This window comes from Aulonocara sp. 'chitande type north' Nkhata Bay, linkage group LG19, assembly GCF_057382095.1.
Source record: "Aulonocara sp. 'chitande type north' Nkhata Bay isolate Kocher_YH1m ecotype deep benthic linkage group LG19, A_spYH_male_GT1.1, whole genome shotgun sequence".
Classification (NCBI taxonomy): domain Eukaryota; kingdom Metazoa; phylum Chordata; class Actinopteri; order Cichliformes; family Cichlidae; genus Aulonocara; species Aulonocara sp. 'chitande type north' Nkhata Bay.
In genome coordinates, this window is record NC_141362.1 from 26,388,115 (window position 1) to 26,403,614 (window position 15,500).

General features: G+C 41.0%; 1 protein-coding gene across 1 annotated transcript; it reads left to right on the forward strand.

The window, feature by feature from the left end:
• Positions 1-6,151: 6,151 nt before the first annotated feature.
• On the forward strand, positions 6,152-14,542 carry ythdf2 (YTH N6-methyladenosine RNA binding protein F2). The gene is made up of 6 exons (XM_086274164.1): positions 6,152-6,357; positions 6,579-6,603; positions 7,814-7,893; positions 8,836-10,533; positions 13,077-13,142; positions 13,463-14,542. The coding sequence occupies exons 1-6, from the start codon at positions 6,331-6,333 to the stop codon at positions 13,484-13,486; spliced, it is 1,920 nt and encodes a 639-aa protein (XP_086130290.1). The 5' UTR covers positions 6,152-6,330; the 3' UTR covers positions 13,487-14,542.
• Positions 14,543-15,500: the final 958 nt, after the last annotated feature.

Here is a 15,500-nt window from a genome sequence, read left to right on the forward strand (position 1 = left end):
TTTATTAAGGTCTCAGAGTGGCTTGGTCCCGAGGGGGTCGGCCCCTCAGGATTCCACTGTTGTTTATATGCTTCAGTGAGTATGTGTGCCTGTGTGTGCGCGTACGTGTGTGTGTATATGTCCAAGACAGAGATGTACAGCTGCCCCGTTGTCCAGTTCACAAACTCATCTCAGCTGTTCAAAATCATCACCAAGTGTCATCAGAAACACAGACACCCAGGCACACACACACACTCACACATGCATACATACAAAGGGCCACATATGGACAGGTCTGGCTCATTCAACCTTCTACACAAATGTTGGTGATAAATCCTCTGTGATAGAATGTGCATGTGTGCAGCTATTTTCTTCGTCAAACAACCTCCGCTTTGTCTCCGCGGACCACCGAGGCCCAAGTTTCCAGAGTTTGAATCTACAAGTTAGTTAACAAAAGTTAAGAAACATGCACAAATTTACCGTTTCAGTAGAAATCACATGCATTTGGCATTAATCGCCATTTTCCACAGCAGTGTTTACAGTGAATATAGAATGTATTTTATTTGAGGAAGTCTATGGTTTCAGGAGCCTACAAGTTAAAAAAAAAATCAATTCTGTCGCCTAAATGCATCTCAGTCTGTCAACAATTTTTTGGTCTTAAGTTGTACATTACAATTCAATGTTTACAGCAAATTTTTCTGTATTTCTTGAAATATTTAAGAAATAATTTAGAAGGTACAATAGATAATCATCATCATATTACACAACTGCCATGCCCCAAAATGATATCCATTTTCAGGTAATAACACAATCAGGGAGCTGTTGCTCCTTCCAGCACTAATTTACAAGAATTACCTTCTTGAGCAAGCAACCATGCAATAACACCAGTACTGTTGAGGGCTGGGAAAAACGCTTTCACAAATTTAAAACCAAGGTTTGATTTGCAAAGAAATCAGCAATAATGTTTTGGTTTATTTTTAGAATCAATGCTCTTAAATATGCAAAATCGCTGGTTATTTAGAAGTACACAGACAGATTTAACCTTCCTGCCTTCTTGGGACCTTTTTGTGCCACTGCTATGTGTTAAATGGCTGCCATTTCCACTGTGTTCAGTGGAATATAACCAAACTTGCCACAGGATAGTTTTTACCTGTCAATGTTAATATTCCAGTGTGAATTCCTTAAATCAGCCTAAAATGGCTGAGCAGCAGAAATCCCCACACCTATCACCCTGGGGACCATTTTCTGCCCATTGACTTCCATTATAAACGCTATTTTTCAACCCCAAATTATCATCATATGATTTTATTTTTTCTTCTTTTCTTGGATGTCAATGAAGACTCAGGGCCTTGAAGTTTTAATTTTTAAATTGCAAAAAAAATGCAAAAAAAATAATGGCAGGTCAAAATGTATGTTGGTGCCAATCTTTGGTCCATCTAAAGGCCTACTTATAATGACAATCACATATTACTTCAACTGGTTTTTTGTGGAAATATTTAGTTTCGTTTTTTGGTTTTTGGGGCTTATAACACAGGGCGCTCATGTAATAACACTGGGATTTGAAGGGTTAAAACAACGAAAATATAATTAAAACTTTACATGAATATTTCAGGGAGAAGTAGTTTTACAAGGTTGGCTAATTTAAAGTGGAATAAAATATGGATATATGGTCTTTTTATGGCGTGGCTGAGAATGGTCCCTAGGGTGATGGGTGTGAGTTTTTTAAAGGATGGCAGGAGGGTTAAAAGGCTTTTTTAGAATATATTTATTAAACAGATCTGTAATACACTGACAGAAAATAAAATTTCACTATTGCTGGGGAGTCAATCATACAACAAGCAATGTGCTCCCTAGCTAAATATACTCAATTCCCACTGTATTGGAGGCTAACCTTATTAAATGGGTAGAATGTGAATTAACAGCATCCTCAGAGAGCCTGACAAGTGCTACATTGCTAACATCCTATTGCTGAGACAATTTTGCCGCCACATAACTGCATTGGTCATCGGAATGAGGCACACAAAAATACAAAATTACAAACTCGTTGAAAAGCACACACAGATATACAGTAAGGCCAAAAGAAAACATACAGACACAAGAAAGATGCACACAGGACCTCTCATCTGAGCATGTGGGATTGTCACCTTACTGCCTGACATTCCTGCTTCAGGGTGCCAGCAAGGCCTGCAGTTAGAAGGGCAATGCTGGTGGCAAGGGGGTGGGGGGGAAAGAGATGCGAGGGTGGACAGAGGGCAGAATCAGAAATTTGTCGTGTCACATGGTCAAACAGGGAAGATTTACGACAGATCAGGTTCCTCATCAGCAGCATAGTGTTGTGGCTTTAGAATGACAGGTATGGGAGTGAGATCAGACTCCGGCTTTAGTTTGTACACCCTTTCTGGCAACTGCAGCCAGTGTGACTGGCTCAAGATGGCAGTGTTGCGGATGGTAGGCATGAGTAATGCAACAGTCTTTCCTTGTGCTCGGTTTAACATCGTTCTCAGTGTTTACACGTGAATCTGAAAATGCAGACGTGCCAAATTCATAAAGAGTACATGCAGAGACTGACACAAACTTAGACAAATTAGGTCGAAAAACAACAAGACAAACTTTCAAGAGAAATTCTTGAAAAAAAAAATCTCGTGCAAACATGCAAAACAGAGATTAGCAGTTATTTAATCATTTTATGTCTCTCTCTTCCTACTCTCAGAAGCTATGATTTACTCACCGGCGACATCATGGAGACCACAGCTATTTTTATTGGCTGGTAAGCAGCCAGCTCTTTGCCATGCTATGCCACCTGTCCAATCCACAGCAGTCAACAAGCCCCAGGGGAAAAAAAGTCAAGCACCCAAAAATGATTGAGAGATGAAAGGTGGAATATGAGACATGCATGCCATTCTACTGTCCTAGGCATGTTTCACAAGTCAAATGTCTTGTCACTGCTACTGGTTTGTCATCCCTATTTGCATTTGTTCTTCGTTAAGTCTGCTATATTTTCCATTCTTCAACACTTATCTGCGTTACTTCATCTCTGGAGTAATGGCTTTTACGCTGCTCTTGGACCATCGCTGACATTGTCTGAGCTGCAAAGATGGGGTTATTCCTGGCCCTGTATCGTGCCTTCTTAGGTGCAATTTAGTCACATGCCACGTACAGTAGATTGGGGTGGAGGGGGTCACCATTTCACTCAAGTGCCCTGCATGATGTTAACTATTACAAACTAAATATTACAGAGGCTAGAAGCTGGTGACATAAATGACTGTATATAATACCACATGTTTTGGAAGATTACAGTTTGTTAAAATATATTAAAAGTTGGTCTTGAGATGAAAATGACTCTGGGTCTTTGAATGAGTGGGTGTATTCTTAATAAGTTTATAAAGGATGACTTACAAGCTGAGGCAATATCAATATAGACACATTTGTAATTAGTGTCACTGAGTCTTGCATGGTCAAAATCAAACACATGATAAACACATAAAGAAAAAGTTAACTTCAAGAAAAGGATCTTCTTGTGAAATGCTTTTTATACTCGTGTAAGTGAGCAGAGTTCCTTTATAATGGAACTCATGGGAAAATAAGTGGAGGATCATTTGTGATAATTGGATTTCTTGGCCTTGCCACACACAAGAAAAAAAAAACAACTTGATTTTAAAAGTTAAATTGAAAATTCAGGATTGTGTCTAGGTGTCCATCTTGTGGAAAGAGCATGAAATAGCAAGTACTAGTGTTGGAGTATTATCCTCTGAAACAACACTAGTGGGTGATAAAGACCTAGAAAACTAAATAGTGTCTGCAAATGATGGACAACTGGATGATTTGGTTTTTGTCAGAGGAAATCAAAGTTTTGGTTTATTTAGGGAAGTTCCAAAGAGTTTCAGCTGTCTTTGCATGCCCCAAAAAATACATTCACACAGTACTCAGTACTCACAAAGTACATTCATTCATTCAGAGGCTCAGCTTACAACCAGGCAAACTAGGCAATCGCTAAGTGCCCAGGGGTCTGTGCGTCCCCAAGGACCGACAAACTTTAAAATACAGTAGTAGCAGTATGCAAAGTTTGCAATGACAATAGTGGAGCCACACTTGACTCCACTCACGCTGTTCCAAGTAGCCTGTGTGATTCAGATTACCACAAATCAATAAAACAGCAGTGTAGTTTTGTAGCGACGAAAGAAAAACAGCAGTGAGTGCAGCAGATAGCAACAATTACATACAGTCCCGATCCAAAGTTTAAGATCACATGAAAAATGGCAAAATGGCATTGTGTACTGTAGCGTTGTTCAGTTGAAAAACCCAGTCGTTACCACACAGACAAGGGTCCTCAGTCATGAGGGATGCTCTCTGCAACATCTGGACATAGCCAGCAGCCGTTTGACACCCCTGCACCTCCTGAAGCGCCATTGTTCCACTGAAGGAAAAAGCACCCCAGACCATTATGGCACCCTCTCCACTGTGCCGCGTAGAAAACATCTCAGGTGGGATCTGCAACGTTGGAAACCATCAAGGTTAAATTTTTCTCATCAGAGAATAAAACTTTCTTCCACTTTCAATGTCACATGTTTGGTGTTCTCTTGCAAAGTCCAAACAGTCAGTTTTGTGGCTTTCAAGGAGATGAGCCCTTTGAAGACATTTTTTTGTTTTTGAAGCTCTTCAGTCTCTGATGTCTGATGGTTATGGAGCTGCAGTCGGCACCAGTAACAGCCTTGATTTGGGTTGAGAATCATCCAGTGTCTTGACAGACAGGCAACTGGATCCTCCAGCTGAGTGTTGGTGAAATTTTTGGGGGTCTTCCACTTGACGTTTTTGTTCCCTAACTCTCAGGATCATTTAAGAAATTCCAAATGTCTTACTGCATCCCACCTCAGCAGCAATGGCGCACGGCGAGAGATCCTGTTTATGCAGTTCAACAACCCAACCAAAAAGGGAGAGGTTTTTTTTGCCTTTGCCATCAGAAAGTCATGACAGGGTGACTATCTGACAGAAAATGACAATGAATCCACATTTTTTGCACAGATTTAGCCTTTAAAGGCATGTGGTCTTAAACTTTTGATCAGCTGTAAAACAGCCTGTTTCAGTTTAAGCGCTGTTTTCAATAAACTGCATGCTAAAAAAACATGTTTTTTCTCTCTTTTTTCACTCCCATTTCTTCTTGTTGCAAGTTGAAGCTCTACTTGGAACCTTTTTATAAGATCCAATCAAGTAAAATGTGATTTTTTTGCCATTTTTTAAGTGGTCTTAAATTTTTGATTGGTACTGTACAATATTAAATAACTAAACTGCTGCCAGATTAGCCTTAACTTTTGGGTGAGAAATACTTGCTACCCACTAACGTCACAGTATTTATTTTAGTCTCTTTGACATTTAATATTATTTAGCTAAGCTAGCAGAGCAGCCAAGGGTGTCCAGCTGTGGTGGCTGTGACAGTGAGTGCGAAATTTCTTTTAATGATGTCAGATTTTTTTTAACCATAATTTTAATGAATGGTGGTTGAAGGGGCCACCTGTGAATTTTTGCCTAAGGCCACTATAGACTCTAGAATCGGCACTGCATTCATTCATACCTCCAACCTGTACAATCACAGACTTCACAAGCTTGTAGCTCACACAGCAGCTCCCCTGGGGCAGGCTGGGGGCTTCTCTGAAGAAACACGTAATTTTGCAACCTACAACATTCACTCTGGGGCAACCTTCTGCTCTACTGATTTGGAAAGCAGTGCAAAAACAGCATGAAAATGATTTAAAGGTGCAACTGTTTCAGCAGTGAATTTTGAAAATAAATTCCTGGGTAAGTAACAGTTATATAACAGATTAGTTTTTAGGATTTTTAGATTAGAAATCCTGATTTCCTGATGTGGTTTTGTTTATCAGAATCAGAATCAGAGAGACTTGATCAATCCCAGAGGAAAATTGTTGTCATAGCACCACACATTCAGCAACCATCAAGCACATATATATGAAACATAAATAACATATTTATGTTATATTGTATATTGTTATGTTGTATTCTACATCCTACAGTGGTTTTATAAGAAATTTATATCTCAAATATCTTTCAGATGTTGATGTTTTATAATGAAAATAATAGCCTCTAACATCACCCTGGCTCCTCCACACCAATGGGGGGCGCACGTTTTTTGTAAATAAATACCATCGTGGGTTGACGAGGGCCGCCCAGCCATGTTGAGGAGTCTGTCAAGCAAACTGCAGCCCGCCATTGTGTAGAACCAGGCTCTGTAGAGAGATAAGGGTGCTTGGCTGAAACGCTTCAATAGCTTGATAATTATTTTACCCTGCCGCTTTTATTTAGGAGTAAATACAGTTACACAGGCTCCGGGGGGGGAAAGACATGTCAGCCAGCAGTCTTCTTGAACAGGTAAAGAGAGGTATTTTCTGAACATTTACGGGGGCCAAATTTCTCAGCATCGCGACGGGCTAGCGAGGATAGCTTAGCTCAGAGGCAGCGACTCCGTAGTGCAGTAGGCCTGACCACCTGCTAAAGGAACTGACTGCTGAAAATATATCTCTTCATCTATTTTTTCCCCTTCCTCTCTTCTCATAAATCAAACCTTCATGAATCACCTGGACCCAATCCAGAGACCGAAAGGCCAAGCTAATAAAGGTAAGATCAAATATTATCTAACATTGTCGACTTGGGTTTGAGAGAGTGCGAATCTTTTTATGTACCTTTCGCTTTAGAAAATCTTGCGTGCGCGAACGCGATAGCTGGCTTCCTAGCTGCTCGGGTAGAATGGGCCTCTGTGTACACGATTTAAAGGTTTTCATATAATTTATCACTTGAGTGAAACGCCTAATGATACTGTGTTTCAGGTTGGGATTTTTCAGGCTTTAAACAAAGCAATTTTAAGTGTCCTTTACATCCCAGAAATCGCACAGGTTCCCACAGGTAGCTTCAGGCTAGCTGTCTCCAGAGTGGCTAACTTTAAATGGCAGCATGATACACATGAGCATCCTTTTCCTGGTTCTACTTTTAATGCCTTTTATCACCCATAGTTGCGTGGAAAACACCTTACTGCTCAGTGTCTTTAATTATCAGACATTATGAAATTTCTTTTGCAATATTAGGGCTACAGGTGCCACCCTATAGCACGCTGGCGACCCGGCTAATGTTAGCCAACTCCGTCAAGTTGAAAGGACTCTTGGCGCTCGTTAACATGGAGACGCTAGCGTGCTAATGTTAGCTGGTTGCTAGGTTAACCAAAATGACACGTCTTCCGACATGCTTTTCCTGTGTCAGAAAGGCCCTCGCGCTTTCCCATCATTATGCTGTCAGTCTATAATGTTGAATAAACACATTGAACAAATAATTTTTATTTTAATTCTCTGTCCCTTTCTCCGAAAAGCTCTGACAATCTCGTGTTTTCCAGCACATGAACATCACCTGTAACAGAGAGCGCTCTTTAACTCGCGGGGGCGGGGGGGCTCGCTCACACGCACTACTCATCTACCTGCATTTTAACATGCATTTTTTTTTTCTCTCGAAGTGATGTCAGTATTGGTTTTATCTATTATTTTAATGTGTCTATTGCTGTGGGAATCTAAATTTCTTTAGTGCTCTTTTATGCCAGTATTTGACTACTTCCAAGTCCATTTAATTTTTCCTGGGCCTGATTCAAATAATTGAGCATACTATGTAATCTGAAGCATACTGAGCAATTATTGCTTTTTTTCCCCCTTGTTCTAATTTCAGGGAGTGGTTTTGTTATGTAACGAGTGGCGTTGGTGCTGATGTTAATTGCCTGATAATGTCTAACCCATTGCACCTCTGGGGTTGCACAGGCCTGTTAACACAAGTGTTGTTTCATTTACAGTGCAAAACGGAGCTGTGACCCAAAAGGATACTTTGAATGACGATGAATTTGAGCCTTACCTGAATACTCAGGCCAGACAGGTAAATGTTTTCCCAGTGTGTGAGGTTTTTGTTTTGTTGGGTTTTTTTGTTTTGTTTTTTTAAATCTGAATCTTTCCCTTTTTTTTTTTTTTTTTTTTTTTTTTTTTAAAGTAGTCTGTTACTGGCTTATCCTTAAATGTTCTTAGTTGAACACGAATCTTTTTTGTTTTATTGCACTAAAATTCAGATAAATCTGACAAGGGTCAACTGAAATTCTGGTTTAAGGAAGTTAAAATGGTGATGTAGAGATCAGCTGATATTCTCTAGCTTGCATCCACGACAAGTTTCATGACCGTGCATATATGAATAAATATATCCTAGTTACTGTAATCTTAGCACATCTGTTAAACCCAATTTCAGCCATATTATTAATTGTAAGTGAAACTATAAAAAAAGGTTTACTTTGCACATTTTTGTGTTTTGATTACGAAGAATATTAATGTGCATCTCTTTATTCACCTTTTTTATTGCTTTAATTTTTGTTAAATGTGGTTGTTCCCTGTGCAGTAACTAACACACGTACACATGCACTGTGAAGTGGGCTGTAGAGGAAAATAATAGAGCCTGTCTTTTGGTCCACTCAGAAGAATAGCTGTCCTTATCTTCTTCCAAGACACTCTAAATGGTGGTGGGGGAACAGTTCATTGTTTAGTTCTGTTTATTTATAGATGAGTTTAAAGGAGGAATAGTGAGAGGATTGTTTACATTGTTGTCACAATCGGTGGTGAGCAGTGACAGTTCAATTACTTTACTTATTTTTACTGTGGTTTCACTCCCTGGATGAAGAACAAGTTGCGCTCATGTTAAGAGGAGTGTTCAGCTGTTAATGTTACAAAATATGTTGCTTTAATAATTAAATGCTAGGGTGCTTTTCCACAAATTTTTTTATTTATTTATTTTTCCCCATGTTGTCACTAAATCACATTTTTCTATTCCATTTAGAGCAATGCCTATACGGCCATGTCGGACTCGTACATGCCCAGCTACTACAGCCCCTCCATAGGATTTTCCTACTCCCTGAATGAGGCAGCATGGTCCACAGGTGGGGATCCTCCTATGCCTTACCTGGCCTCCTATGGACAGCTGAGCAATGGGGAACCCCACTACCTCCCGGACGCTATGTTTGGCCAACCAGGCCCCCTGGGGAGCAACCCATTTCTAGGTCAGCATGGCTTCAACTTTTTCCCCAGTGGCATCGACTTCTCAGCATGGGGTAACAACAGCTCTCAGGGACAGTCGGGGACACCGCAGAGCTCTGGCTACAGCAGCAGCTACGCCTATGCTCCCAGCTCACTTGGAGGTGCCATGATTGATGGACAGTCCCCATTTGCACCTGCTGCCAACGAGCCCCTTAACAAGGCACCTGGTATGAACAGCCTGGACCAGGGCATGGCGGGACTTAAGATAGGTGGTGCTGCTCCTGGTGGTACCGGGGACTTGGCGCCTAAAGTAGTTGGCTCTGGATTACCCGGTGGGGGTCCACTAGGCCCTGTATCATCTGTTGGACCTCCCAGCATGCCTCCTGTCTCAATTGCCCCTGCCAAGCCTGCCTCTTGGGCTGATATTGCCAGCAAACCAGCCAAACCCCAGCCCAAGCTTAAAACTAAGGGTGGCATGGCTGGTGCTAATTTGCCTCCTCCGCCCATTAAACACAACATGGACATTGGCACTTGGGACAACAAGGGCACAATGCCTAAAGCCACCACTCCTCAGCAGGTGCCCCCTATTCCCAGCAACGGGCAGCCGCCCAATCAGGCTTCCCCGCAGCCTGGAAGTACTGCTGTGGGGAATCCACAAATGCCCCTGAGCAATGGACAACTGGTTCCACCTGTTTCCCAGATGGGTCAGCATCAGCTTCCACCCACTGGGCAGCCAGGTATGGGTCAGATGCCCCAGCCTCCTCTCTCCCAGGGTGGTCCTCCTCCACCAAGCCAACAGCAACAACAATCTCAACCTACCCGCTGGGTCCCACCACGGAATAGGGCCAATGGATTTGGGGATACGAGTGGGAGTGGTACAGGCCAGTCACCTCCCTCTTCTTCAGGAGTGGGTGTGGTTCCAGGGGTCCCTTCGGAGCCTCACCCAGTTTTAGAGAAGTTGCGTATGGTCAACAACTATAACCCGAAGGACTTTGACTGGAATCCCAAGCAGGGCAGGGTGTTTATCATCAAGAGCTACTCCGAGGATGACATCCACCGCTCCATCAAGTATAACATCTGGTGCAGCACGGAGCATGGCAACAAGAGGCTTGATGCAGCTTACCGTTCACTGGGTGGTAAAGGACCACTTTATCTTCTGTTCAGTGTCAATGGGAGCGGTCACTTCTGTGGTGTAGCAGAAATGCGCTCACCCGTGGACTACAACACGTCTGCTGGCGTGTGGTCGCAGGACAAGTGGAAGGGTCGTTTTGATGTGCGCTGGATCTTTGTTAAGGACGTTCCCAACAGTCAACTGAGGCACATTCGACTGGAGAACAACGAAAATAAGCCAGTGACCAACTCTCGGGACACACAGGAGGTGCCACTGGACAAGGCCAGGCAAGTGCTAAAGATCATCGCTGGATATAAACACACCACTTCCATCTTCGATGACTTTTCTCACTACGAGAAGCGTCAGGAAGAAGAAGAGTGTGTGAAAAAGGTAACAAAGTCACTGTTGAATAAAGTGAATGACATAACAAATGAATGAAAAACAAGTGTGATCTTCAAAAAAGGTGGAGTGTTTGAAGCCTGTGTATGTGTGTTTGTACAACATTGATGTTATGCATTACAAAGAAACGGTACAATACAACCCTTTACAGATGGGCTGAGAGCTGATTTTCATGTGCTTATATGGATTAGAACAATTTGTCATCTTTTTTTCCTTTAGCTTTTATGTTCTACCTGTTAACAGTCACATGTAATGTTCTACTTTAAGAGTGGACAGCAAGAGAAAACATTTACAAAGATAAAATGGATAACATGCATGGTGTTTAGTTGTGTAATTATAGCAACTTTATCAGTGTTATCTTGTTCACAGCTGAAGCTGCTGTGCTGCTAAAACTATGAGAGATGTGGTCCCCTTTACTGCTTTATGATATTGATAATCTCTTTAGCTTATTTGAGCATGAAGGTAGTGGAGCAAAAATGGAAAAATGTCAAACCGAAAAGGGAAATTTGTTAAGTTTATACTGGGATCGTTCAATGGTTTTTTTGTTTTGTTTTTTTTTTCTAGGGTTTCTTTTTCAAGCAAGCGGTGTGTTTTGTTTTTTTTTTTTTTTTTTCTTTCGTGTTTTACTCTTTTTTCTTTTTTGACTACAGATACATTGATCAGTTAGTCTTGATGCCAAAATAGAGACCTTGTCTTTAGTCAGTTACTAAATCCAATACCTGCGTTACTTTAATAAGCTCTGTTACGAAGAGCACCAGATATGACATAACATTGCTTTTCTAGCTAACTGAAATGAAAAGTAAAATGTATCGATTAAAATTTACTTAGTTGTCCGTTATTAGAAGGATAAATGTCAATGGGACCTCTGCCCTCTCCCACTAAAACTCAAAAGGGGGTCAAATAAAAAGGTGGGGAGGAGGGAAGTGAGTGCTTAAAGTATTTGTATGCTTTCATGTCCATCAGATGAGACATGTGTTTTGTCATTTTTAATCCTAATTATTTTGCCTCCCCTGTTAGTTTCTCTTCCCGTGAGCCCATCCTCACACATGGAGTTGAGAAAACGGGTGAAGGAAAATGTTACTCACTTTGGGTACAACTCATGCCACTTTCCTATTGTCAACTCATTTGACCAGTGTCAGCTGGATCACAGCTAAGCCACAGACTGGTGCAAGCACACAAAACTTGTTGGTGTAGTAAGCAAGAAATGACTCCATACTGCCAGCCCTTATTTCATCTTAATTGTGCGTTTCCTCTTTGGCAAATGGATTACATCCAAAATATGGGCGTATCAAGGTGGAGACAGTATTTAAATTTACATAAGCATACTCTGTATTGGAAATTACACCCACCCGTCTCCAAATGCTTGTTGATTTTCTATTTGTTGGGCAAATCTAGGGACAGTTGTTTTATTCAGTGTCATCTTTAAGTTTGCCTTCAATGAACTATACTGAACCCCAAGTGTGTGTGACACAAGGGTGGGGATTGTTGCTTTTGGGATTCTCCATCAGTTGGCTGGTGAGTGGATTATTCAGACAGAGCATATCAGAAGAATAATGAATGGCGAAAAGGCAAGCGGATACTGGTAACAAAGATCCACAATGCTTAACATCTGTCATCATTGTTGGGCCACAAAGCACCCACGTAGCAGTGTTGAGCTGGAACCTAATTTAAATTAGCCTCTTAATTATTTTTTTAATGGTGTGCACTGGCATTATATAGATGCATCTATTGACATGATTTTGCATTTTATTTTTCAGAACTGCTGTGATTGGAAAAACACGTGTAGCTTGCTAAAAACCCAAATGCGCTGCCTGGAGGTTACCACTTAGTATCTATGAGCTTGGATAGATTTAAATATAACTAAAATAACAAGAGGGGGAAAAAAGCAAAAACTTATATTTTTCATGAATATCTTTGTCTACACAATGTTTATGCTCAAATACGTAAGCTCGACTATTGGTGGAGGTGAATTTGCAGTATGTAGTTTAAATTAAATTTTATTGGGTATTTTGGCTTTCTCCTTCCTCGCTTGATGGCAAGACATCTGTTCAAAAATGAATTGAGAGCATAACTGCTCTTTTGTGGTCTCTGTAAGAAAGGGAAAACCTTTTAAATTTTATCCCAGGTGTTCGAAGTCTTAAAAACAGCATTTTAACCTGTGGTGATTTGTTCATTTTGAGTTATGTTTACACCCAGACTTGAAACTGAGCCACTTAATTGAGGACAGTAAACCTGAATTAATTGCTTACTGAAAAATAAAAAATGATAAATGGACATTTGAAGAAGATTCATCTAGGGTACATTGTCTTATATATGTCAGTTTGAGATGGACAACATTTGGTTTTATCTATTTTAATATCTGTTATCTGTATATAGAGTTATTGATATTTAGCTGTTGAGCTAGGCCACTCAGAATCTGCTCTGTTTCTAAGTAATCCTTTGGGCCAAATTACTGAATGATCTTACTACAAAGACCTGGCTCTTTCAATCTGAAGTGCTTCAGTTGTGCTCAGTTTTTGCTTCTTTTGTGACAGGTGGAGGTCCAAGGCAGTGAGCCATATCCCAGCAACCCAAACAACAGAAGTCATTACAGGCTTCAGGTAACTGTATTCTGAATAAATTTAGCCTGTTTTCATACTTTGAGTCTGTGCCACTTGGATATTTTTCACATACATTACGTAGTTGATATTTTGGTACCTGTAACGCTGCTAAGTTATCGAGCTTTTCCTCCTTAAAACCCACAGCTGTTTAGGTTGTCGTTTGCAAACAAGAGCCGTGGTTTTATGAAACTATTAAAATGTGTATTAAGTGGATGCCCACATTTAACAAGAGAAACTGGAAGGATCTATTGCAATGTGCCTATATTTTGTATGATGTAATTTCTGCTTTGTGTGTAACACGCTGTCCTTTCATGTTCTAGGAGCGCCAAGGACGAGTCAAGTAACAGTTGGTGCTTTGGTCAAAGACTGCAATGGCCCCCTTAAAGCCCTCTACCCCATTACGTCATTACATCCAGATCTCTTAAAGAAATTCTAATAGGGGTGAAGAATTAACAAAGGACAGAAACTAAATGAAGACTTTGATTTCTTTTGACTTTAAAGACTTACTTTGAACTTGTAGTAAAAAGAAAAGGAAACAATTATTCATAGGACTACAACTAAATGCATAGCATCCTTAGGTGATTTTTTTTTTTTTTTTTTTTTTGCCCTCCCCCATTCCACTACATATGCTTTCTCCCCTTGTATGCTGCTTTTTTTCCTTTTTGAAATGAATGGATCAGCTTGTTGGGTTTTTTTTTCTTTTTTTTCTTTTTCTTTTTTTTAAATGGTCCAAGAGCAGGTCTGTAATTCTCACACAAACACACAAATCAAATAGAAATTGTAGTGTTGACTAATAATAGTGTCCCAAAGTGGAAAAATGGGCTGTTTGTCTCATTTTCTTTGTAACCCCACCACCACCCCACCCCAATCTGTCTTTTGAGGATGCTCAAATGTTCAACCGGGACCCAGCAGAGTTTCCTCCTTGGTGGATTTTCATCGTAGGCGTATGCCAGCTACACTCACTCCAGAATCTCTCTACACGCTTACCATGTTTTTGTTTGAGAGGACTGCAAATGTTCAGAAGGCCCTTCATTTTGTTTTCCCAGTGTGTTGGATGGAGTGTGTGGGGTGGTAGGGTAGGGAGGATCTAGAAGGGGATGGAAGAGGTTTAAGAGTTCGAAAGTAAAAGAAATGTTAAGTTGATAAAACCTTGCCCACTGTATAATTTTTAAGGTCTTAAAAAAAAAGGGGCCCTCTGACAGTCTTTGGACCTAATTTACCCCCCCCCCCCTTTTTTTTTTTTTCCCTTCTTTCTATTGGACAAGTTGATTCGTTGTTGCTATGGGCTGCTTTTTGTTTCTCTCCTTCCTCCGTTTTCTAAAGACAGTGATGCGAGTGGTCTTGACCCACTCTTTCTATTAATCAGTTCAAAAGTAATAAATGTGGTATATTAAGCAGAACGGTGTGCATTCCCCTTGTTTGGAAAGCAGTTTTGTCATGCAGCATGTCTGTGTGGGTTGTTTTTTTTTTTTTTTTTGTTTTGTTTTGTTTTGTTGATTATTTTCCCCTCCCCTCTCATATGGGTATCTGAATGTTTCTTCCTGCCATTCTTCATCCTCCAACACCCCCCCCCCCCTCTGTGCTGCCCTGCATTTCTTACCTCTACTTTCCAAACCCGCCTTTGTGCTACACACTCCCGGATTCCCGTTTCTGCTCAGCCAACCATACATACTATATCACAATCAGCTTCGACCATTTTCAGAATGTCATTGTTGGTGAGTAAAAAGCGCAAGGTCCTCTTTCAGAACTACTGGCTTTTATTTGTGGCATAATAAAGATGCTCCACGAAGTCATGTGTGGTTTCTCATTGGGCTTTGCTTCCCCCCCCTTTAGTACCTAGGTTGTTTATACAGACTTGTCTGTGTGCATTGTCTTTGTGCTGATAGCAGGCAGGAATGCCATTTGGGATGCGCAGTAAGATTGTTTTTAGTGTTTTGTTTCATCTGTCGCTGGGCCAGACACCACTTGTATGGTCTACTGGCATAAAAGACTGCAGGTGTACAGTGCGCAACACATGATTTGCAGCTCATTGTAAAATGAGCCTGATCGTCTTTAGTTTCAGATTCTACGCACTCAAAGGGAGCAAAGAACCGGAAAAACTGGTTCCTCTTACCTTTTGATATGGCGGAAGTAGAGTGAGGAAATGTGATGTACAGCTGTTTAACGTACAGTCCGCCATTTTCTCACCTTTGCTGCTTGCACTGAACATAGCAGACACAAGAGGGCGACACAGGACTATTTACTGACGCTTCAACATGATCAAGGACGAGGATTTTCAGCCTGGGCTCGATGGCGTTCCGAAACTGGCCTCAGCATCAAGGGCCTGCTGCGACTTTATTTGCTCTGAGATTCGTTGGT